The 26664-nt window shown below is 41.2% G+C and overlaps 1 protein-coding gene across 2 annotated transcripts in view; it reads right to left on the bottom strand.

Moving 5' to 3' along the window:
• The window catches only part of PTPRN2 (protein tyrosine phosphatase receptor type N2), a 954782-nt gene that overhangs the window by 487007 nt on the left and 441111 nt on the right, over nt 1-26664 (bottom strand). For both annotated transcript variants that reach the window (XM_045004717.1, XM_045004718.1), the window contains one exon: nt 3177-3256. In XM_045004717.1, coding sequence (XP_044860652.1) covers nt 3177-3256 — 80 coding nt within the window. The remainder of the gene's footprint in view (nt 1-3176; nt 3257-26664) is intronic.

Genomic DNA, 26664 nt, shown 5'->3' with positions numbered 1-26664 from the left:
ACAATTGTGATTTCACACTCTTGAAAAATATGACATTGAATATAGAAATGCAATAGGATATGACTGCAGGTTGCTATGTTATTTTTTTTAATTGAGTACACTTATTGAAATGCAGCACATGAAAGATGGTGTTTTAAAATCCATTCAGTTAAAGATTTCCTATATTTTTAATGCTTTGCTTTTATTGATGGAGTCCAGTAACCTTAACTCCATGGAAAAATAAATAGATACACTTCATGCTTTTATACCATTTGCACTCCTCGCAATACTTTAATGTGCACTGATACCGTATGTTCAAAAGCAAGACAGTACATTAGCCAGGATGTCTGAGACAAATATTTGCATAATACCATAGGAAGATGCTCTTGTAATAATGAAATGCTGCACTCAACATGCTTCAGGATCATATAAAATGAATATTTTAGTATTTGATGGGATCCAGTAGGATATATGTATAAGGAAACATATGGTACTAATATGCATCTGTGTGGTCTTCATTCAGCAGTACAACAATGAATTTACTATACTAATGCAATCTTAGGAAGTCTATTCTCCTCTTGATGTTAACATTAATGGGAGTTACAAGCTGGTATGAAGAGAATAAACCCGTAGGTGACACAGTTGTAAACCTTCAATATAATTTGCAGAGAGCTAGAATATACAGGAACATGATTCCCAAATGTAATTTCTATATAAAGATCAAATAAGTAACTTGTTATTACACTTACAATACTTGTGGACTACGGTGTTGTTTCATATAGAGAGAAATATTATCCTATCTATAATTATTTTCCATTAGATTTCTTCTAACCTTAAAACTGAAAAGAGGAAATAAAAGATACACAAATCTGTCTAATTTTAAGGATTATTGTGTCATAGGGTATGTCCATACTACCCGCCCAGGTCGGCGGGTAGCGATCGACTTCTCGGAGTTTGATATATCGCGTCTCATCTAGACGCGATATATCAAACTCCGAACGCGCTCCCGTCGACTCCAGAACTCCACCACCGCGAACGGCGGTGGCGGAGTCGACGGGGGAGCCGCAGACTTCGATCCCGCACCGTGAGGACGGGTAAGTACTTCGAACTAAGGTACTTCGAGTTCAGCTACGCTATTTGCGTAGCTGAACTTGCGTACCTTAGTTCGAACCCCCCCCCACCAGTGTAGACCAGGCCATATACAGTTACCAAGCCATTTACTTATAGAATTATCTTGCATCTTCAAAAGTGTTTGCATCATTGTGCTTGACACATCTAACATCCATGTGACTGGAATATGAAAGCTACACAAACTTATGCTTCTTCCACATTGTGAATGTCAGATACATGATAGTGGCAAAATATTAAATAGAACTCCATTGTTGTAGTCTAATGGAATACAAAGTTATTAGGCGGAGATAACAAGCTGCATAAAAGCTTTTGTAGAAAACAACTGAATATTTAAATTATTCTGTTTCTATAATTAGTATTATTAATCTTATGAACAAGACTGGCCCTATAAGCAGTATACCACACCCACAGGTGAGAGGTTTGGCAACTAGAGAGGCTAGGGATGCTTGTCATTATATCAAGAATGCCAGGGGTTTTTAGCAACTGCAGGAAGGGGATCAAGACATTCATGGCTACTCGGGATGTGGGGCTACCTAGAAAGGTTTCATCCGCAAGAAGGCGACACGGAGAGCTTTATCTTTCAAGGGCATGGATCAAGTATGCCCCCAGCGGCTGGGAGATGCAGGGCCCCACCACGGCTCAGAGCTCGGGGGCTGGCAGCTGCAGGGGGCCCCGCCACCTGTGGCAGCTGAGAACTCTGAGGCCCCCACTGGCTGACAGCTCCAGCCCCGCGGTCCCAGGGCTGAAGCAGAAAATGTTACGGAGGTCTCTGGAAGTCACGGATTCTGTGACTTCTGTGACATAATCGTAGCCTTAACCATAGTATATGGATATCATTATAGTATGAGTTCCTCAGTTCATAAATCCTTCCTTCTTCCAAGCATGTGATGGTGTGTGGAATTGTTCTGTTAATTGGACCCATTCATTTTCTGTATACAGGGTCTGGTTTTAAAAATTCCCAGGCTGACGTAAAGTTACTTAATTGTATACATCCCAGACTAACGTATTTAGCTATGAAGTTGAAACAATGAAGGGTCTACCCTGGAAGTATGCATGCTCTGGTTAAGCAGTTTTAAGTTCTAATAAAAATGTAATGGTATAAAACTCTTTTATTTAAGCCTAAATTGCCAATATTCGCAAAATACTGGGACCTTCGTGCTCATGCATAAGAACCTTATTAAATGTCCATTTAGGCAACAGGAGCCTTTCCATTGATTTCAGCAGGCCCTGGATCAGGCCCTAAAAACAGATATATAAACAGCAAAGACTGAATCAGTAAACAGTACATCTCAAGTCTAAGGGTCAAATTCCTCCCTGGCGTAACAGCACAGAAATCAATGGACTTACACCAAGGATGATTCTCCCTGTGTTTATCCAAACTGACCTCCTTTGTTCCCATTTAAAAGGGATATTGCTAATTGTTTATCCTTAGTTATTACAAACTATCTGAACTATCTCAGGTAATTTGGAAGCAAATAAACCAGTTATTTAGCAGAAATTATTTCTTGTTGTCACAACAAGTGGTATCCAAGCTGACAGTAAGCAAGCTGCAGTGCTTTCAACAGTGGCTTTTATAGAAGAAGTTTAGCTTTAGATACAGAATGTTTGTGTCCTAAGAGTTCATGGGGATTGCCAAAGTAACTTACAAATAAAAGCATATTTGTACCTTCTTTTAGATCCAGAAATAAAAATCTACTTGTAATAATGCTCCTGTTATCCCCTACAACCAAATTCTTTGTATGTCACAGGTGTCAATTTTTCATTTTCAAAATCTAGTCTCTATTTTTCTCTCTCAGACATAACACTGAGGCCTTTTTCACTATGCTAGGCCACGACTGCATCCCTCTGTTTAATCCAGTTCCTCTGCAAACAATGAAGTCTCAGGCAGTTTTAATTGACTCAGAGATGTTACACTTCAATTTCCCATATTTGCCACTATCCCCTCAACTGTCTCCTTCATTATATGTCAATCTTCCTGTGAGAATGCTCCTTCCTTTTGTTGTTGTTGGTGCTGTTTTCTAAACTGAATGGTGGATGGGCATGGTTCAGGGGTGGGGGATTCTTACCTGCTGCTTTGGCAACATCTGCAGTTGTAATATTTTGGACATTTGAGTGCATTTTGAAGGTCACAGCTGGTCCCAGTATGCTACAAAAAGATTTTAAAAATATGAGATTTGTAACAAAGAAATACAACATAACACTTCTTATCAAAAACAAGACTTTAAAAAAAGATAAATTTGAGGAACACTATTAAGGCATCATTTATTTCTTTTCCTTTTAGTTCATTATACACATTTGCAACATCCATGTAAACCTTTATGTGTTTTGTTTTAATGTATCACATGTCTGATGTTAATTAAGCCTCATGACACCCACCGTAAAGGTACTGTACTTGTTACAGAGATGGGCAAATTAAGGCACAGAAAACAAGTGATTTGCCCAAACACCACACAGAGCATCAATGGCACTCAGAATCCAGGATTAAATCAGAAGTCCTTTCTGATTCTGCCAGCCTTAGCTAAAAGTAGCTCATGTCACAAGTAGCCCCATTAAAACCAATGGATGTCTGGAAAATCTGCCTTATAGTGAAAGACAAAAGAAGCTCAACAAAGAGAAGGTGAAGAGAAGATTTGATCTGGGTCTACTATTACCTTCATAAGGAAAAGATTTCTGATAGTAGAGGGCTCTTTAATCTACCAAAGGTGTAGTGATGTCCAACTGCTAAAAGCTGAAGCTAGACAAATGCAGACTAGAACGATGGTGCAATTGTTTTAAACAATGCGAGTACTACACCACTTTTCTAGGGATCTGTTGGATTCTCCATCACTTGACATCTTTAAGTCAAGATTGGATAGCACTAAAAACATCTGCTCTAGCTCAACTACAGTTATGAGCCTGCTGCAGTAACCATTTGATGAAACTCTGTGGCCTGTGTTAAGTACGAGGTCAGACTAACTGACCACCATGGCCCTTTCTAGCCTTAAAAGTCTATGAATCTATGAGCAGCTTACAGAGCACAGTACTGATCAGCATGATAACGAATGGTAAAATCATATGCATAGTGTTTGCCAAAACAAATGTCTCTGTATTTTTTTTAAAGAAAAGTAAATCAACATCAATAGTTCCATACTCAGAAGCACCCCAATAATACCAAATGGCTGTGCATGTATGGTGAAGGGGATAAAATTAGAATGAAAACAGATTTCAGTTACAGGCTTCATAGATTATTATAAAGAGTGAATAAAAATCAGATTGTATACATTTTCAAATACACTGACAGTTCCCTTTTTAAAAACTCACCAAGTAATAGAATGCTTTGGAAGTAATTGTGTGCTGTTTTAGTACAGCTCAGTGCAAGGCTGAATAGCTATGAAACTTAGCACCATGATCAAAGTTAACCTATACAGTACATGATATTGGATCTACTTGGTTGTGACAGAATATACCCGTATTCACACCCAACACACTAATGTAATAATGTTTGTACAAAGTCTGCTGTGTGAGGCATCATTTGAAAACTCATAATCTGTTGATCAGTAATATCATAGCAAAATGCATGTAGCAGCATTATAAGTGAAGTTATAAACATAAACTGAAATCATGTCTAAAAGTATGTTTTCTAGATAAGTCTGGGGAATGGCCAAACCAGTTCCTTGGAGACAAAGGATAAGCTGAAGCCTCAGCCAGGTGTAAGCAAGGCTGATGGACCGTTACCTGCTAAGTGGCCATTCTTTGTCAAGAAAGGGGGAAGGGGCAAAAAATCTATATCTTAGCAAAGAAACAGCATGGAATTTCCTTCCACACAGACTGCCTGTCACCTTGCTCCCAGCTGGAAATCCTCCTCACAGGGTGGGGTGGGGTGGGGACAGAACTATAAAAAGAAGGGACAAACACCCCGCTGTCCCTCTCCCTGCCCATCACATATATTGCACCTAAAGAGACAAAGGAAGCAGCCATTGGACTCTGATGGACGGGTCTTGACCTAAAGAGTTTGTTCAGTAAGACTGCTGAAAGCATGTGGTAAGACCTTTGCTTAGAATCTAATGTAGTTTGTTAAGTTGGGCACCAGTAAGCATTTTATATTTATTTTTCTTGTAACCATCTCTAACTTTCATGCCTCATTACTTGTACTCACTTAAAATCTCTCTTTTTGTAGTTAATAAACTTGTTTAATTGTTGTATCTAATCCAGTGTGTTCAGGTTAAAGTGTCTGGGCAACTCCATTTGGGGTAACAAGTTGTGTGCATATTATTCCCTTAAAAGAATAATGGACTTAATGTGTTTGCACTGTCTAGGAGAGGACTGGGCAGTACAGGACATAATGGGGGGGGGAAATCTGAGACTGGGAGTGTATCAGGGTCACCCTGTGGTAATATTTAAGGCTAGTTAGAGTCAAGGTGTGGCTGGTTGGCTACAGCACACACACAGACACAGCTGGGAGTGACATACATGCTGGAGGCTGTTTGTGAGCAGTCCGCATTGGACAGTCCACATTGTCTATCATTGCATTATCTGAGCCCTCTCGCTAAAGAAACCAAGGAAGCCTATAAAAACCCAGTCAAAAAGCTAGTTGTTCTATTACACTTTTGGAAATATACATCCAATATTATAAATAGTTTTCAAAGCTACTGTAGAAAACCAGAAGCTAGAAGCCAGAACCGAAGCTAGGAAATTTCAGTTCCTGGTAGTCAGCAAACAATTACATAATGATTAAATAAGATAGTTATTAGAATTACCCCTCTGCTCTAATAATTCTGACCCTGGACTAGCTGTGGGCACAATGAACACTAGCTGCCATCCCCTTTACTTACATCACATCCGGTGTGCACATTCTATTCTGAGCCAATGAAGATTGACAGCAATCAATCAATTTTTCTTCAAGTACATTTCAGAAAAAATCCCAGAAAGGTCTATTGCTAAAATGACAACTCAGATGCCCAGTCACCAATATCAAAGAAGTTTATTTTAATAAATGATGAATGTCTATATGTTTTGTCAGCAGCATTTAAATAGTATTTTCTATATTATAATATTTAACACATGTATGCACTTGCATTTCATCTGAGGTTCTTAAAGTGCGTTGCAAACATTCAGGTCATTGGCAGATTCTGGCCATGAAGCTGAGGTAGTTAGCCACTGGAGAATCACCCACTGTAGGGATGCCCTTAGTAGTAATGGGTATGCTCCTAAGCTGTCTCCCACCATCTGCTGCTCTAAGGCACAGGGCTGAAGCTGATGATTCTGCCAGTTACTGAAGACAGCCCTTCTTTGTGGCAGATTACATCACACTAGCATTTAGTGAGCTGTGCAGATGAAACTGATCATAACTATAAAACAATGTGGGACCAACCTAAGATAGAGCCAGTCCAGCATCAGGGAAGCATAACAGCCCGTTTTGCATCCCCTCCCCAAGCTTCACTAGCCATTCCACAATTGTAGCCAAGGATCTGGACATCCGGATCACACTCAGAGGAGATATTAACCCCAGATGAGTCAAAAAGAGCCTCAGTAACTTGCCAGGGTCACACAGTTAGAGGCACAGTGAGTTGGGACTAGTAAGGTAAAAGTGGGGTCAGGGAGTTTGGCAGCATTGGTGTACTTCTGATTAAGATTTCTTTCTATCATCTTGAGCTATTCAGAGCCTAAAATGGATTCCTACAACCTACACATCTGGAACCAGCCTGGTAGGTAATCCAGTAACAGTGCAATGTACTGCCATGAACTGAACAAAAGCTTGCAGCCCAAGGTCCTAATCCAGAATGCTTTGGGAATTTCATAGAGGCAGGATGCTCATGACCTTGGGTAGGAAGGGGCATGTCATGTTACTCTCTAGTGACTCCATCTGTCTAACTCAAGAACATGACACAATCTAGGGTAGGAAAGAGACAGTAATCTTTCCTCTGCTGAAAGCACTGTCACTGCCCCGGAGGGCTTCTGAAAGTGCAGGGAAAAAAGATGAAAAACAGTTGGGGTGGGAAAAATCTCAGGGGACTGAGAAGATATTGGTGAATTCCTCTTCCCACAATGGGAAGAGGAAATCAAAGGTTTTCAAGATCCTCAATAATCCATTATGAAGTGGGATACTATGTTGTTATTCTACAGTATTTAATTCTTGAATGTACTGTAAAAAGATTTCTTGGTAGTCCATCGATCCGATGATGACATATCTGTAAAAAGATTTACTGGAGGATAAAAACACACAACTTTTTTAGGCATATTTACTGTACATGGATAACACAGAGATTCTTTTCAGTACCCCTCAGAAATGTATATTATACATTTCAGTCTCTCTCAGAAAATGTTGGCCATTGTCATTAATTTTGGTTAAAAAAAAACCTGAGCTCATTGGACAAAATTGCATTTACTGCTAGCTGTATTGGGAATGGTCTTACAGCTTCAGGAGCTCATAAAATAAAGACTTTTCTCATGGGGGTTTTCTGGAAAAAAGCACTCAATAAACAAACATTTCAATAAGAATGCTTGTCCTCCTGGGAATCCTGCATTGTTCATTATATGTAGGAGGAGTGTGTTACACCAAAATATAATAATATTTGACTGATAAATATTTTTAAGAGAGCTTTAATGGGAGTTGCAGTCTTTGAAAAGGGTGGAAGGTGCACAAAACGCACCTACGACACAGTGAAAAAGAACTTGAAATTAGTTAGCAGGGATCAAGATGGATTAATTGCTTGTTCTTGATGCTGCCAAGTACACTGAAGCCTAGCTAATATTAATGACAATTGTCTTTACATCACTCTAAATACTGAAGCTCACTGAAGTGAACACTATTGTTTATGACCTGATGGATTGCAAACAAACTGTTCCCACAAATCACTGATGATTCTGCCACTTAGTAAAGGAATCCCTCCTTTTGTGGCAGATTACATCACACTAGCATTCACACTGAGCTGTGCAGATGAAACAGATCATAAATATAAGGCACAATATCCAGCTTGAAAGATCAGACCAAGCAACATGGTATTTCTTCAGCTAAAAGAGAAATTAAAAATGTCAAGAGGTAGCACATTTCATCTAAAAATACAACACTGCACCTAAGATTTTTTTAATATCTCTTTGAACTGGATTCTGCTCTCATTTACATCAATGCAAATCGGGAGTAAACTCCCTTGACTTAAATATGAGAGCAGAAGTTGGCTCTTAAAATGCATTCCGTCTAAATTACTGTAATCACACATAACACTTCTGATAATACTTCTGCTAAAATGTTGTTCAGCAAAGGTAGGCAAATCTGGCTTCTAGGGTAATAAGCACGAAATGCTCTCTGTGCAAAATGTAATGTCTGTTTCAATGATCTGCTAAATATATTACTTGAAATGTACAGACTAATTACCCCCTCTGTTGGCTGTCAAAACTTCTGCTTTTTTTTTTTAATTTCAGTAATGTTTCCTTCAGCCATATTAGTTTTTTTTTAACAAAGACATTCAAAGCCTATTGCAAATTGTCACCCTTATGTGCTATTGTTTTCTATTCTGTTTATTATAGATGAAGTAATTACAGTGTTTGCACTGAAATGACTTGAAGGTTGATTGCTGATTTAATGCTACTCACACATACCCCTCCCCACCAGGTTTATATTATCCATCTTTCAACATGCAGAGGAAGTAAACAATATGTCTTGTGTTAATATATAATTATCAGTATTTCCTCCCATTAATTGTTTTACAGACCAGCAACATTTTTGTTGCATTTTGCCTGTCAACAAATGAACTGCCTGAAAAAACAGAGCTGCAGTATGATCAATATGGCAATGTCCATATCACTTTCAAGCCTTAGGTTACAATTATATTTATGAATGACAGGACTTAAATCTGTATAAATTATGTATCGAGCTTTGCATGCCTGTTCTTCTCCCTCATGTGTATACTCCTTAGTACCACAGTATCATATAGGTTTGCTGTGAAATACAGTTACAGTCTATCATACCCCCTAGTGGAAAAGGATTTGAGAAACAACATGGCTATGTTTATTCTTAGTGACAAGACATGGAGCTGATGCCAGACAAAAAATGAATTTGAAGCTGGACCACATTTTTAAAGAATGATGAAACATTTTTCTTGAGACTGGGGGATGTTACGGGGAGCAGTGGATAATTACCACATTAAATATACTCTTATCAACCCTGTTCATAATACAAAGCTGGTCTTAATACAACTCACATTTGAAATTCGAAACAGTACAGCCCTATGTGTTCATTTAAAAGATCTTTAATCTTTTGGGGTTAAGAAAAACAATTAGTAACACTCCAGAGAACAGTGCAAACTAAATTTTATAGCAGTGAAGGTAATTGTTTTAGGGAACATTTGGCAGGCTTGAACTAATTGCTTGCAATGTTTATACATTTCTGTGTCTGCTGTGTTTAGAAATTTCAAGCTTAGACCCATCTTCAATACTGCATGGAAATCTCCTTTTCTCCATGGCATCATAAATGAGCTGAAAAATTAAGACTCATGCACTTCCACAAACACATAACATATGAAATGCATCAATATCTAAACACAGATACTTATATTATACATACAGAGAGAGAGCGCAAATATCTAATGGTGGCATTTTCATGATATAGAACATCTGCATAACACTTGATTGATAGAGCAAAACAAAGCCAGAGATGTGTTGTGTTTGGTCATCGCTAAAAATATAGATCCAGATTTACTAGTACATTCTGGCTGGTTTTGCACGTCCCTTTTTAATCAAACCAGCTGCAATCCCATTTTAAATGGTCAGTTAAATGCTTTGAATGGAATGGTGCAAAGGACTCAGGTTCTATTAGAGAACCTGATCCAAAATGCATATTGCATGGGTCAATGTCTCCAATGCTATATTTATATCATATGAGCTGGTCTTCAGCAAAAGAAATTCAGGCAAACAATCCAATAAGTAAGCAACCCTGTACAGACACAAATCCTACAAAAGTCCCTTCCCTCAGGCTATTTATTAATCTCCCTCAAGAAAATTAGTCAAATTGCCTGCATGAGAATCCATTCCATGCTGGAGCTCAACACAAATGGAAGTTATTTACTGTAACTGGAGGTTCTTCGAGATGTGTGGTCCCACACGCGTACATATGCGCGCAATGTGTCTGAGTTCAGAATTTCTTCAAAGCAGCAACCATTGGCCCACATGTGCAGTAGCTCTTCTCACATTTCCGGCTCAGGGTATAAGAGGCAGTGCAGATTGACCTCTCCAGTTCTTACTTCAAATCCAACCTCTTAATTCAAATCCAACAGGATCTGAAGCAGATGAGATGGAGGGCAGATAGTGGAATAAAGATATTCCACGCATTTCAAAGAACCTCCAGTGACAGTAAGTAACCTCCACTTCTTCTTCAAGTGAAAGTCCCTATATGTATTCCACACGTAGATGATTGGCAAGCAGTGTTCAGAATGGAAGTGGGTGCAAGGAAGCTGGTAGCAAAGATACTTCCAATACTGCCAATCCCTCCATTGCATCTGCAGCTAAGGCCTGAACTAGGCATAGGTGTCACAAACATGTGGATTGAACTCCAGGTTCTGCAGATGTCCTGTTGTGGAACATCTGGTAGAGATGCCATGGAGGCCACCTGTGCTTCTATAGAGTGAGCTGTGATACAACAGGAGAAAGGATGTTTGCTATCTTGTAGCACTCTAAGTTTGTTTATGAGAAGGTCACGCGAGACAGTATCAAAAGTCTTACTAAAGTCAAAATATACTACATCTACCACTTCCCCCATCCGCAAGGCTTGTTATCCTGTCAAAGAAAGCTATTAGGTTGGTTTGACATGATTCAAATCCATGCTGATTGTTACTTACCACTTTATTATCTTCTAGGTGTTTGCAAATTGATTCCTTTATTATTTGCTCCATTATCTTTCCGAGTACTGAAGTTAAGCTGACTGCTCTGTAATTCCCCGGGGTCGTCCTTACTCCCCTTTTTATAGATTGGCACTCTATTTGCCTTTTTTCAGTCATCCAGCAGGAAAGGCAAAGAAAGAGTGACCACTTCATCCAGGGATGATAAAGAAGGTGCTGTCAGTACCTGTGGATCCGGTTCCAATTCTTCCTCCTCATACACTGATGAACTGGCTGGTGAAAGGAAGAGGAACAGTACAACTTTTCAGAGGTCCCAGATGTCTGCCATAAGGATCCCATGGACTCCAATAAGATGAGAATGAGGGGTCAACCGGTTGCGAATGACCCTAAGGAAATCAGTACCAGCAGTCCCTGGGGTGAGCGGGGGTTGTACCTGGCAGAATGGCAAGCATAGCACCTCAACTGTCCATCGGGGCTTAACTGATTCCACTGCGATACCGGTGTGGTTATATCCTCTGATTCAGAGAACTGCTCCATTGGTAGCAGTGGTGCCATCGGTACTGAGGAAGTCATGCCAGATGGTTGGAGGTGAGACAGTTCATGGGCCAGTGATGTAGACTCCTCTTCTGGAGGGAGTAAGGACATTCTTCAGAAGTGGAGACTGTGAATAAGGGAGGAATATATCTTCTGGTGTCTGGCTGGTGAGTCTTGCCCACATGCTCAGGGTTTAGCTGATCACCATATTTGGGGTCAGGAAGGAATTTTCCTCCAGGGCAGATTGGCAGAGGTTCTGGGGGTTTTTCGCCTTCTTCTGCAGCGTGGGGCATGGGTCACTTGCTGGAAGATTCTCTGCATCTTGAAGTCTTTAAACCATGATTTGAAGCCTTCAATGGCTCAGACATAGGTTTGATACAGGAGTGGGTGGGTGAGATTCTGCGGCCTGTGTTATGCAGGAGGTCAGACTAGATGATCATAATGGTCCCTTCTGACCGTAAAGTCTATGATTCTATGAAGTCTCAGAACACCCTGGTGCCCGAGGGGTTCCATAGTTTACTCTGACATATCAAGTACATCTGCAGTGACCAGATGGTTTTTAGGCTGTATCCACAATTGGTCCAGACCAGCACTGTTAGATGGAACCAGCAAACATCTATCTTTGCATTTCGGTACCGAGGTAACTGACAGAACCAGCAGATCTGCCTACTGGTATTAACCAGCTAAGAAAGTCAGTGCTTGGCTTATGCCATACTACAAGATTCTACACTCATAAGCCAACTATTTTCCTCTAAGTCCCCATTCCAGGTAACTATAAAGTTCATTTTCAGCAAAGCATCAACACATATGCTCTTGTCACATTGATTTAATGTGATTTAAGCATATGCTTAAATGTTTTGCTGAATAGGAAGATTCAACAACACTAAGAATATGATGAAGGGCTTTCCTGAATCAGGGCCAAAGCCAATATCTTGGCATATATGATATAGATGCTCAGGACAGAGGGGAAACAATCATATTGGTTGTCACTGTATTTTGACCTTCAGCAAGATTATTTCAGAGGCACGTTCTAACTAGAGAGCTTTGCTTACAAGTAGCCAAAACTCCAAGCTCCATAATAATTCTGAGAACAGGGGAAACATTTAAAGGATGAGACATCAAGATGCCCAATACATTTCCAAAATCCTCCTCCTCCATTGCTTTTTATTAGATTGTAAACACTGTGAAGGAGGAACAGTCTTTTACTATCCAGAACAATTGATATTATTATTTATTTGTATTGTGATAGCATCTAGCAGCCCCAGTCATGGGCCAGGACCCCATTATGCTAAGCTCTGTACAAACACAAACCAAAAAGCACATGTTCAAAAGAACTTACAATATACAACATGCTGATCAGAACCTCTGGAGACTACTGTAATACAAATAAATTTTAATAGAATAAGTATCTTAATCCTTTCCCTGTTCTGTGTTAAAATTTACTATTGACCTGAGCGGGATGTTATGGCTGATGAAGAGAGATTTTTCCTTTATTTCAGCCATTCTATGGTTGTTGAGAAATGAGTTCTCCTGTAACTATTCATGAATGAGGATCATGTACAGACTGAACCATATTTCATATCCAAATGTCTCTAAAAGTTGAGGGGTAGGTGTGGGAATTCAGAAACAAAACTTTGATATGGGTTGACTTTTGTGGCATGAAGCCACTTGTGCAACCTACCTACATGGCCCCATTTAATGGAATAATGTTTGTAGGTTCCTGCAGCTGCAGGTAAATCAGATAATTAATTGGACATCTTGTGCTGTCCCCGTAGCCTCTATCATTATGGGCGTGCAACTGAAGTGACATTGCTGCATCAATCTCACTGATTATGGCTGACACAGTATTGTCAATAGCAACATTTGAGGAGTGAAATCACATAAAATGGTCGATCTGTCCAAACAGACACTTTTCTTCAAAGGCAACCTACATACAGTAAAGCTCTGATTCAAACTCATTTTACTGATGTTTGTTTCCAGTGCGAATATATCTGACAATTAAGATTTGAGAGATTTTTCAATTCAATTGGTCCCAAGTGAAGATTTTTACTAAACCTTATCATTGCAATTATTTAATGAATGCTCAGCTCAGTTTTAATAACATTTATTCTTCACAAAATGAAACCTCTCAGATAATCACTCAAGGTCTACAAATAATTTCAGAGTTTTAAAATCATTTTTCTATTAATCTGCAACCAGCGTAAAACTTTCATCATGCCAACTCAGTGAAATTTGTCAACTTTGCCTGCTGTGAAAACTAGGTATCTAATTATGGTTGGTAGAAGCACAAAATACGCAAGTGCTGTAATTTACTTCCGGAATGCTGAACTGTAGAGTCTGGACACTGAGAAGCTGCAAATACATTTGAAACACTGGTTTACTGTACAAAGGTTTTGTTTTGTTTTCCTCCAGAGTGGTAATTAAGTTAATTCATTATGAAAGGAAGAACTGATGTTACATTTGTATTGTCATTTGTATTTTTACACATTTTAGCAGCCCCACTGGTATACCAATAAGCAGGGGACTTGTATTTTTAGCCAATGAAGACTTAATCAGAGACATTGTTCACTGACTTTGGGCTTGATTCTCCACTGTATTGTATGTGGTGTAGTCATTTATGTTTGTTGAAAGAAAATGATGACAGGTGTAAAATTTACCAAATCAGAGTGGTAGTCGGTAAAGCATAGTTTAGTGGCCAGAAAGTAATGCTTAAGAACCAGAGGTAGTGAGGCTGGAAAGCATGGTTCACAGTATGAAAAGGACTGGACTACACCCACCTGAAGTGACCAACGGGCTGCACATGGTTGTGGTTCCTTTGTGAGGGAAGTATGGAAGTTCCAGTGGGAAGGCATATCTACTGTTCCTTTAAAAAGCTAAATGCTGAGTACATCCAAGCCTCTGTTAAGTAAGTCCAAGTCCCGAGGAAGCACACTAACTGGCTTTCTTCAGCCTAAACTTAAACCAGCCACAAAAATCCAGGACAGCTTGATTCTTCCGAGCCCATAGTAATTGCCCACTTAGAAGTCTGGAAACTTCTCCTCTGGCAGTGGAAAAATAGTTCTGGACAACCCAATTGGCTGTTTCATTCCTGTGCCTCTTCCTCCAAACTGTGAGTAAGAAACACTCTCTCTCTGAACCAGCCCTCTTGCTTCTGAAGGCATATTGTTTACTGGAGCTGTCATCAACTCCTGATGAAGCACTTCCTGCTCCCCAAAGCCTGCATGAATCCTTGGGTTTATAAACCCCACCACAGGCAGTCAATGCTGAAGCAAACAACCCTGGATTTGCAGCACAAGCTGGCTAGGGTGATGAAATGTACAAGAGATGGAATCAGCTGCTCATCTGGGCCAGCCGCTCTATACAGAGTCACAAAACTAATTAACCCATTGATTGAAAAACTGGGACATAAACATTCATTTTTTAAATATGGCAGACCTCTCAAAATAGATGATTCCTAGAAAACTGAGAAGTAAGTTTGGTCTTTCTACATCATAAGCCTTTTCCAACTTTAACTTCTATTATTCTATTAGTAAAGTGTGTTCATTAGGCTAGACCAGAGGAATAGGATTGGGAACCAAGACTCTTTGGTTCTATCTCCAGCTCTGCCAGTCACTTGTATAAGTTTGGGAAACTTATTTAAACTCTGAGCTTTAATGTTCCCATCTGTAAAATGGGGACAATTACATCCCAATGGTGTGTGAAATGCTATATAAATGAAATGTGTATGATTCATCTTCACAAACTCACTTAGAAGTACAACTCAATGACATTTTTCAGACAAAACTTTTTTTGTTGCTGAAATATTCCAGATTTGGTAAATTGTGTTGGTCAAAAAATCAGAATGTTTCATTTTAATATTTTCAAAACAATGTTTCAATTTTTTGATTAAAACCAACTTTTTGTTTTGAATTTTATCTAGATTTTATTTAGAGAAAATGTAAAAAAAACTCTCAAAAACTAAACAAAATGTTTCATTTGACCAAATCAATTTTTATTTTATTTTTTTTTTTACTTTTTTGGTTCATTATTTTTTCTTTTTTTAAGTTTCATTTCCACTCAACCTGAAACAAGATCTTTTATTTAAAAAAATTGGTTTGGCCAGCAAACCAAAAAATCTGTTTCACACAGCTCTAGTTATTAACCTTAACTTCACCAAATCCATATGGTGAGCCTCTCATTACAGAGAATGGGACACACAGGAAAGGAGGCGAGAAAAAAATCTGAAGTTAAAAAAAGAAAGGAATGAGGATAAATCAGAAAAAGCTTACACTTAGTATCACTTAAGGCAGTGGTTCCCAAAGCCGGTCTGTCACTTGTTCAGGGAAAGCCCCTGGCGGGCCGGGCTGGTTTGTTTACCTGCTGCGTCTGCAGGTTCGACCAATCGTGGCTCCCACTGGCCACGGTTCGCCGCTCCAGGCCAATGGGGGCTGTAGGAAGGGCGGCCAGCACGTCCCTCAGCCCGCACCGCTTTCTGCAGCCCCCATTGGCCTGGAGCGGTGAACCGCGGCCAGTGGGAGCCGCGATCAGCCGAACCTGTGGACACAACAGGTAAACAAACCGTCCCGGCCCACCAGGGGCTTTCCCTGAACAAGTGACAGACCGGCTTTGGGAACCACTGCCTTAAGTGATACTAAGTGTAAGCTTTTTCTGATTTATCCTCACTAAATGAAAGTGTCTGGCTAAAGATAAAATGGAGAAATATGTATCATATCACGATAGGGGTCTATTATAGACTACCAAATCAGGAAAAGGAGGTAGATGAGGCATTTCTAGAATAAATAACACAATATCCAAAACATAAGACCTGGTGTAATGGGGGATTTTACATTTTAGACTTGACTAATAGTAAGACACTGGTTGTGAGTCTGAAGACAGAAGTCAATTGGGATGAAAGTGATCATGAACTGATAGATTTCATGAATCTAAGGAAAGAAAGGAGTGAGAGCAGCAGACTAAGGATGATGAACTTCAAAAAAACCCAGACTTTAACAAACTCAGAGAACTGGTAGATAAGGTCCCATGGGAAGAAAATCTAAGGGACAAAGGAGTTCAGGAGGACTGGCAGTTTCTCACAGAGACAATATTAAAGGCACAACTTCTGATTATTTTAATACAAAGAAAAGATAGGAAGAACAGGAAGAGGTCACCATCACTCCAACAGGAGCCCTTTAATGACCTGAAAATCAAAAGAGAATCCTACAAAAAGTGGAAACATGGCCAAATTGCAAAGGAGTAGTACAAAAGAATAGCACATACATGTAGGGACAAAATCAGAAAGGCTAAGACACATAATGAGTTACACTAGCAAGGGACATAAAAATCAATAAGAAGAGGCTATTTAAATACTTTAGAAGCAAGAGAAAGACAAAGGAAATCATAGGTCCTCTACTTAGCAGGGAAGGAGAACTATCAACTGAACATCAAGAAGGCTGAGGTGTTTAATGCCTATTTTGCTTGTCTTCACTTAAATCAGGGGTCGGCAACCTTTCAGAAGTGGTGTGCCGAGTCTTCATTTATTCACTTTAATTTAAGGTTTTGCGTGCCAATAATACATTTTAATGTTTTTTAGAAGGGCTCTATTAGTCTATATATAACTAAACTATTGTCGTATGTAAAGCAAACAAGGTTTTCAAAATGTCTAAGAAGCTTCATTTAAAATTAAATTAAAATGCTGATCTTACGCTGCCAGCCCACTCAGTCCACTGCCGGCCTGGGGTTCCATTCACCTAGGCCGGCAGCAGGTTGAGCGGGGCCTATGGCTGGGAACCCGGCTGGCAAAGGGCCAGCAGGCAGAACCCCAGACTGGCAGCGGGCTGAGCGGGACCCGCAGCCAGGACCCCAGGCCGGCAGTGGGCTGAATGGCCCCGCCCTCGCCTCTTCTCCGAAGCAGCGAGCACGCTGCGTCTACAGTTCTGGCTCCGCTTCTCCCACTCCTTCTCCAGGACCATCAGCTGTTCGGCTGCAGGGAGGGAGAGGAGGAGGGCACGAACCCAGCACACAGGGGAGGAGGGAGCTTGGCTGCTGGTGGAGGCTGCCCTGCAGCAGCAGCAGCCGGCAGGACAAGCTTCTGCCCCCTGCCCCCGCAGGAGAGAGTGGTGGCCGAGGGCAGAGAAGAGCAGGCTGGGCCAGGCAGGATTTTTAACGGCTCACTGCTGCCTGCCAGGGTCCCGGCCACCAGCCTTGCCCAGCCCACTACCGGCCTGGGTTCAGCAGCGGGCTGAGTGGGGCCAGCGGACGGGATCCCGGCAAGCAGCAGCGTGCCATTAAAAATCGGCTCGCGTGTCATCTTTGGCACACGTGCCATAGGTTGCCGACCCCTGACTTAAATGGTAACAAGATGCTCAATACAATTACTATTAACAAGGGTGAGGAATGTAAGCCAAAATACGGAAAGATAAGGTTAAAGAATATTTAGATAAGTTAGATGTATTTAAGTCAGCAGGGCCTGATGAAAGTCATCCTAGGGTACTTAAGGAACTAGATGAAGCAATCTTAGAACCATTAGCAATTATCAGACTGAATAGGAGTCACAAATATGATGCAGTTGCAAAAGAGGCAAACATCATTCTGTGGTTTATTAATGGAAGCGTCATACGTAAAATACAGGAAGTAATTATCCCACTCTACTCGGTACTGGTAAGGCATCAGCTGGAGTATTGTGTCCAAGTCTGGGCGGTATACGTTAAGAAAGATGTAGAATAATTGGAAAGAGTCCAAAGGAGAGCAACAAAAATGATAAAAGGTTTTAAAAACCTGACCTATGAGGAGAGGTTAAAAAACAGGGCATGTTGAATCTTGAGAAAAAAAGACTGAGGGAGGGAGAGGATAACAGTCTTCAAATATGTTCAGTCTGTTAGGAGAACTGTGATCAATTATTCTCTATGTCCACTGAAGGTAAGACAAGTAGTAATGGGCTTAATCTGCAGCAAGGGACATTTAGGTTAGATATTAGGGAAAACTTTTTAATTATAAGGGTAATTAAATTCTGGGATAGGATTCCCAGGGAGGCTGTAGAATCCCCATCACTGGAGGTTTCTAAGAACAGGTTTGACAAATACCTGTCAGGGATGATTTAGGTTTACCTGGTTCTGCCTCCGCGCTGGAGGATGGATTAGATGACCTCTAAAGGTTCCTTCCAACCCTTCATATCTATGATTCTATGAACTTAGCCCATTTTCACTTGTAAGGGTATATCTACAGAGGCTGGGAGATTGCTTCCTAGTGTTGGTAGACAGATATAGGCTAGCTCTCTTGAGCTAGCATGCTAAAAATAGCAGAGTGGCCATTGTGGCATATGCAGCATCTTGCACTAGACACCCAAGTATGTACAAAGGGGGTTGGGTAGGTTTGTATTTGGGTGGTTAGCCTGAGCTGCCACCAGAGGTGAAAGTAGGCCGGTACGAGCCGGTACGGAGGACCGGTAAGAAAAGGAGACTGCCTGAGGGAGGGAGAAGCCTGCCCCCTGCATAAGAATAGTTTAAACTCAGCTGTTCCCTGAGCGGTTCAGTCTCCCACCCCCGGGGTTAGGAGTGGTTTCTGGCATCCTTGTTAATTTCACTCACAGTAGCTGGGGGGAGGGTGTGTTTGACCATGGCAGGGGCAGTCCTTTTCTGCTCCCAGGATGAGGGGATCTCTCCAATACTAATATACACAACAAATACAAGCATTTGGCTGCACAGCTTAAATCCAGAGCTAATAAAAGCAGGTGGAAGGGGAAAACTCACTGTCCTCCCTCCCCCTCCTCCAGCCAGGCTGCAGACAAGGCTCTGCATTCCTCCCCACCCCAGCAAGGGTTCTCCTCTAGGCTCTAGCTTGCAGTAGAGACACTGGCTGAGATGCCCGCTGCTGCTGCCTGCATAAGAACAGTTTAAACTCAGCTGTTCCCTGCGCGATTCAGCCCCCAGCATTAGGAGCCATTTCTGGCATCCTTGTTAATTTCATTCCCAGTTGTTGTTCGGGGGGCGGGAGGGTGTGTTTGACCATGGCAGGGGCAGTTCTTTTCTGCCCCCGGGATGAGGGGATCTCCTATACACAAAAAATGCAATCAAAATCAGGAACCATTTCCAAGTTCAAATCTAGCCCATTCCCTCCCCAGCAGAGGATCATGGTTGTGATGTCCAAACTGCTTGCAGATTCTCTTTGAAATGTTACTGAACTGAGCAGGGAACAGCTGAGTTTAAACTGTTCTTATGCAGGAGGCAGGCTTCTCCCTCCCTCAGCCAGTCTCCCTGCTGCAAGCTAGAGGGAAGCCCCTGCCGCTGCTGAGTGCCAGGCAGGGAGAAACCACGGAGCCTAGCATCCAGCCTGGTTGGAGGAGGAGGGAAGACACAGATTAAAATGTGACAGTGAGTTTTCACTTTTTCAGGCTTATTCCAATAGTAAAGTTTTATTACAGACAGTACTGGTAAATAGTAGCTTTATTTTCTCTATTTATGTCATGCAATGGGAGGGATCCATGAAGTATGTAGGAGAGGTGGGTTGCTTGCGATTGGACCATATGGGTAAAAAATGTAAATTACTTTTGCCCCTGCCCAAACCCCAGGGCTCCCAGCCGCCTATGCAGCTGGTAGCTCCAGGGGTGATTTAAAGAGCCCGGCTCCTAGCTTCAGCCGAATCCCCGAGCCCTTTAAATCCTGATTTAAAAGCCCTGGGATTTAAAGGCCCCACCTCTTCTGATAGAGCCCACGCCTCTTCCGGTTGAGGCCCTTCCCCCTCCGCAGGACTCTGGAGTACCAGTAAGTCCTTTAAGTTACTTTCACCCCTGGCTGCCACCCATACTGCTGCAGCCACACTGCTATTTTTAACATGCTTGCTCAAATACAGCTAGTGCACGTCTGTCTATCCAGGTGGGAAGTGCACTCCCAGCTGCTGTGTAGACATAACCGAAGAGTCTCCCTGAATGTTATGGCTTTTTGCTTTGTCACCCAGCATTTATTAAATGCTGCAGACCAGAATCGTCCTAATTATTTTCACATATGCCTATTATATCTTTCGCTAGTAATGAAAGTTATAGTGAAGACTGCAAAATGGTGTTGGTTCTATGTAAATCTATCAGGTAATAAACACAAAATATGTTATTTCATGGGGGGATAATAAAAAGTTCAAGATCAATGAAACATTAAGATAAATCACAGATAAAGTTGAAAATTCAGCCCTAATTTTGTCTCCTTCAGCTTATGCCTGATTTCTTTGTATAATAAATGAATTGTCAAATGATATAGTATGTGATAGAAAACAAAATGGAATTTCTTATAAAAAGCTTGCATATGGTAAGTTACAGCACAGTATGTACAGTCTTCAAATGGTTTGATTTTAAGACTCATTCAAATCCATAGAAGTCACATTTGAACAAAACTAGTTCCATCATTTATGTGTTATTCACACATACAGCATTTCTAACAGGATTATACAGAGTGGACTTTAGTTTGTTGGCTTGCTTACTGCATGAAAAGAAAAGCAGGGGAAATGTTCCCCAAGCTTTGAAAAAAAAATTTACCTCTGTGCTGAGACTAAGTCTGGCAAGTTACCAGTGGAAAATGAAAAATTTGTTTAAGTTACGTACAAGTGATTGTAAGTGTTATCATGGAAATAACAATTCAATCTATCAATAATATGCACAAACACTATAACAACATGAGATATGCCCAAAGAGAAAAGACTGTTCATAATATTTATGTTCATAAGCACAATATTAGAAAACTCCTCTTAAGTAAAACTAAACATCGCAGATAACAGAAATTTTATTGTTTTTTGTGATTTAGGAGATATAGGTAATTTCTATGGCTTGACTCTATTCTCTATAGCTTTTCATAAGGATTTGTTTTGCTGTGTTTTGTTTCAGCTGCTTTATTTAAAAAACAAAAAACAAAAAAAACCACCTTTAAAAAAGAGCCAGTAGAGGACAAGCATAGAACTCACTAAGTGAAAAGGCCTAGGACGCCTCAAAGTTCAGTATGTACATTATATGATATGGAAATCTCTCTCAAACTAGTAAAATCTGTCAAAATAGGATAAACATTTTAGATGCACCCACTGTAGATGAACAACATATGTTGGAGAAGAGGCTCAGCATGCTTCATCACAAAGAAAGGCTCCCTTTGATTGCTGTTCAGAAGAGAGAACACACCAATCAGAGCCTAGATGTGATCCCAAATATATTGTGTATCATAGAACAGTTTATCTGTTCCAGAGTATCACCATCCCCATTACTGCCCTTCAAATCTGCATACTGGGTTAAATTAACTAGCTTCACGCTATCTTGTCTCTCAAGTTACCAGTAATTTCCTGAGATGCTCACATTTAGAGCATATATGTATCACATGTCATAATCTATCAGCATGATGAAGTGAAACCACAAAGCACTGATCTCCAGTGTTTAGTTCTGGATGAATGAATATGATTAAATGGCTGATTGGGTTTTTCAAGCGTTAGCAAGAGAACAAGACAAAACAATGAATCAAATCTATATGTAGTATGATTAGTACACAACTGCTGACATACAAATTCATTATAGGTGGGGCAGTTAGCGTTGTCTGTCATTAAGGTTGCCTGGAACTTTCATTATAACACCCTTTTTTCAGTTGCTTATAACTTTACCAAACTTTAAGTCTGGGCTGAAATTTTACATGCCAGTTGTGTGACACACCCCCATTTATTTATTTATTTTCTGCCAAAACAGTTAAGCCATTTGCAATAACAAGGACAGGAAAAAAATACATTCTTTGGCCCTTGTTAAAAAATTCTTGAGACCTTTTCTTTGAAATATTTTATCATTCCCATTGCTTTGTGGCAATTCAAATTTGGCAGGGGGTGGCCTTTTTTGTTTGGGATGTGCCTTTGCTGTCCACATGAAAATCCATGGAGGAATACGGACAAATGGGGAAGGGAGACAGATCTTACAAGGAGCTAGGATATGGGGAGAGAACTGGGAATGGGTGAAGAGACTGGGACAAAGAGGGAGTGGGGAGGGAGACTGAGACTGGCTCAGGCGCCTCGGGGGAGACTGGAAATAGGAGCCAATGGGAAGAAGAGACAGATTAGACAAGGGGCCTAGACAGTGGAACTCTGAGTAGCTGGGCAAGGAGACCAGGTGTTGGGAAGGCAAGAGACTCGGTGTTATGGGGTGGGAAGGAAGCAGGGGCGACTCTATGTATTTTGCTGCCCCAAGCACGGCAGTCAGGCGCCTTCGGCGTACCCGCCGCTGAATTGCCGCCGAAACTGAGGGACCGGCGGACCTCCCACCAGCATGCTGCCAAAGGCAGCCTGACTGCCACCCTCACAGCGACCAGTACGCCACCCCCTGCCCTCCGGGCTTGCTACACTGGTGCCTGGAGCCGCCCCTGGAAGGAAGAATAGGACTCAGCGAGCCTGGAGTGGGAGAATACGCTGGGCAAGGAGACTGGGGCTTAGATTATAAGCCTCAGGAGTAGAGACTGTGATTGGGCAGAAAAGGAGTGTAGGGTGGGGATGAGACAGAACTTGGACAGGGACATGGCAGAATGCATCAAGCTTGAGGGAAATTGACAGAGAAGTCTCTGCCCACTTGGCCATACACCACTCCAGAGTCTAGAATGGAATTCAGGATTCCTGAATCTCACTATTCCTCTTCTGTCAACAAGCGAACCCATCGGCAAAACGTGTGTCTCATTCCCATCTAGTGCTGGTCCACAAAGAGGATGGCAACCTGCTATTGCTATCAACTACTATTGCTATCAGTTGATTAGCTCAACTGGCAGAGGTCTGTGTGGTGGATCTAAAAGATCCAACCCTGTTGATGAACGACGTGAGTATCAATGTGAAGAGACAAGATGAAATTTCAGGGAAGAACATGGACAGGGAAGAACATTCAGTGTCCTACCTTTGGGAGGTTTCAGTTTTATTCCTAGTTATCATGTCACAAAATAAAACACCAAGAACAGGCACACTTGGTAGTTTAAGAGAGAACAAGATTCAGGGAGCATGAAGCTTAAGGTACCAACACACCTAAGAGAGATGATACCTCCATAACAGGGTTTACGCACGCTGGGAAACAACGATATGGAAGCATAGAAGAATGTGCAAAGGGAGAGGAGGATCAAAGGAACAGAGAAATACGTGCAGGGGAAGAAAAAGACCAGGTGGCAAGGAATCTTTAAAGAGAAGGACATAAATTATGGTAAAAAGCAATAAAATGAAGAAGGAAAAGATATTATGAATAGCTTTTTTCTATAGAGTTTAAAGACAGCTAAAATTTCCTACTGTTACTTTTCTATATAAGCAATTTTTGCAGCTGCCACAGGGATGATGTTTGATCACCAATGGAAGATATGGTATCCACCAGATAATCTCACTTTTAACATGTGGCCCATACCATGAAAATGTTACACAACCCCTGGTCTAGAGTGTTATTATATCAGATGCATAGACATGGTCATCCCCTTTTATTGCCTTCACATTTAAGGGCATCCAGTGATTTAATGGCAGGAAAATCCCTCAGCAGCTTCTTTGGTATTATTTCAAATGTAAGAGTGCTGAATAAATAGGCATAAGTAAATATCACTGTCTATCTCAGAAGAATCCAGGAAGACAGGTTTGTGATAATCCAATGGCTCAAGTCACAGAATCAGACTATCCTTCCTATTACACCGGGGCAGCTTTATCATGGGCTCATGGGTTCAACTGCACCCACAGAAATCATCCTGCAAACAAACCTGAGTGGCATTGTGACCCCATGCACCAGGTCACAACATCTGGAGCAGGAAACCAGGCTCAGCTCCATGATACAGGAGCCACCACTGAAAAGTGAGTGAAGGGCAGGCTTGTTCTTCAGCATCCCTCTCCCTATGCCGGGAGCTGCCCCTCCTCCCCAGGCCAGTATTAGGGTTGCAATGCCAGGGCAGAGGATGGTGCTGTGGGTAGTCAATGCCCCTTAGTCAGTTTAGTATAATGCACCCATTGAATTGGGAAGCTACATCCACCCCTGCTTTACACTCTCAGCTGACCTAGTAGGTTTTACATTTTTTAAATATTGTATTTGGATTTTCTTTGATAAGATTCCTTTTCTATAAGTTCAGCTGATGATGGCTGAAGAACTAATTCCAGGAGAAAGGTCATCACTATAGTTCACACTGTGGTGGAATCCATCCCCTCTCCCCCCTTTCTTTATGCCATGCCTCCTGGTATTACCACCCACCTGACTCCAATCCATACTATACCAGTCCAACAATCAATCACCAGAGGCTGTGGACACCCATAATTAGATTTTAAAATCATAACTATAGTCATTTTACGTCTGCTTGCATAATTACATCAGCATGTTAATATCCTTTTAATGGTCTCTAATGATGTAATAAGAAATAATGGAATTTATCTGACAGCTACATAACCATTAACAAAACATATTAAGCATAACTAGTACTTCCATAAAAATTCAGGCTGTATCTGAAAGTGACAGCTAACATGTTGGATCCTTTTTACAATGTTGAACCATTTCTGATTATGTATTCCCCAAATAAATCCCCACTCATCCGCTTCACAGGGAGAACAAAGTTTATGTCAATGTAACTTGAAAATAAATCAAGTGTACAGTGAACTGTGCACTCTAGGAGCCAAACTGAGATTATATTGAGGATCCCAGGTCATCTGTTAAAATTGGCATGTTGGTGAAAGAGAGAAGATAAAATAAGCTGATTACCACCCTGCATCAACTAATCAAGAAATAACATGGGAACAGGCTGCAAAGGCAACTGTTCACTCAACCAAATTCCAGAACAGTAGGAAAAGCTAAAATATAGGCACATACTATAAATATTCGGAGGCAAAACTAACCACAAAACAATAAGATCGCCTCTGAAATAATCCTTTCAAAATGACTACATTGCAGAAAAATGCACATTAAACAATTGAGAGTTCTGGATTATAGGTCCCTTAGAAGAACTGATTGTTCTATGGTGCACGTCTCAGAAATAATTCTTAATTCTTATTAAACATGCTGCTTTTGCATGGTCTTTGACATTAACCCTGTAGTTTTCATTAGTAAAACTAAAGTTGACAATACTTTAAGGATCTCTGACACAGGAAATAGTGCTGTCACCATCATACCATAAAGTATGTTGAGGAGGGAGAAGAGAGAGAGAGAGAATTTCATTTCCTAGTCTTATTCACATGCTGTGTTGCCACGTCAGCCTCTGAATTAGCCAAATATGTCACACCCCTCCTCATTTCCACTTTGTTTCTAACTCCTTCAACTGACCTCAGACTTACTGAATGGTTTCCCACTTGGTTACATACTTCATTCTTTTTAAAAGTTGCTAACTGCCTGGGGAGAGGGGGAACAGCCGCAAGCATCAAACCCAGGCCCAGAAGTCCCTAGGCAGTGCTCAGACCAGGACCAACACACAGCAGCTTACTTCAACCAGAGGAGAAGAGGGCTAACGAAGCTCTAGCTCACAAAGAGCTCTGCCCATGAAGCTCCTGACTGGGGGAGACATCCAGCCCCACCAGTTGGCTGGGATGCTCTAGTTAATCCAGAAAGAGGCAGAGGACGTTGTCCGAGCAACAAACAAATCCTTGGCTGCCTGTTACTATGGTTCCTGCCTCCCAACCTGGTCCTGCGCCTTCCCTCCTCATCCCAGACCCCCATCTGCCCCCAGTTCCTGCTTTCCTACCTCGCTGATATGCTCTACTCCTGACGCGGACTCCAGGCTTGACTCCTAACTCCAGCTCTGACCCTTGGCTTGGTATCTTACTGGTTCTGACCCTTGGCTTGGCCTTTGACTTTGATCCCAGCTCCAGTTCCACACTCCTGACTCTAACCATTAGGCCTGACCTCCCACGCCCCAGTCCCTACTTGCATCTGGGGGAAAAAAGTTAAGATGAAATGCCAAGTGTGTTCGTGAGAAAAACATAATTTTTGTGGCTGAGCATTTCTCTATGAAAAAAGCAATTCCTCAGTGTCTGAGACTAAGTAAAATCCATACTTCCAAAGCGGCCTGAGCCTTGCACTTGGAAATATCAACAGTGGATTAGGGGTAATCACCAAGTCAAGTCTTTCCTGAAGCCTCTCCCTGTGAGGTTATTCAGAAACTATCCAACACTTTCAAATTCATACATTTCTCTTAGAATGGCCATGCAGCAGTGCCACAAAAGCTGCTGCTTTATAAAGCACAAGTTCTTTGCTTAGTATAGAATTTTTCTAAGGCATCTATCCCTGTGTTATCTATTGGCCAGATCC

Source organism: Mauremys mutica, chromosome 2 (assembly GCF_020497125.1).
Source record: "Mauremys mutica isolate MM-2020 ecotype Southern chromosome 2, ASM2049712v1, whole genome shotgun sequence".
Taxonomy (NCBI): domain Eukaryota; kingdom Metazoa; phylum Chordata; order Testudines; family Geoemydidae; genus Mauremys; species Mauremys mutica.
This window is presented reverse-complemented; position numbering and strand designations above follow the sequence as displayed.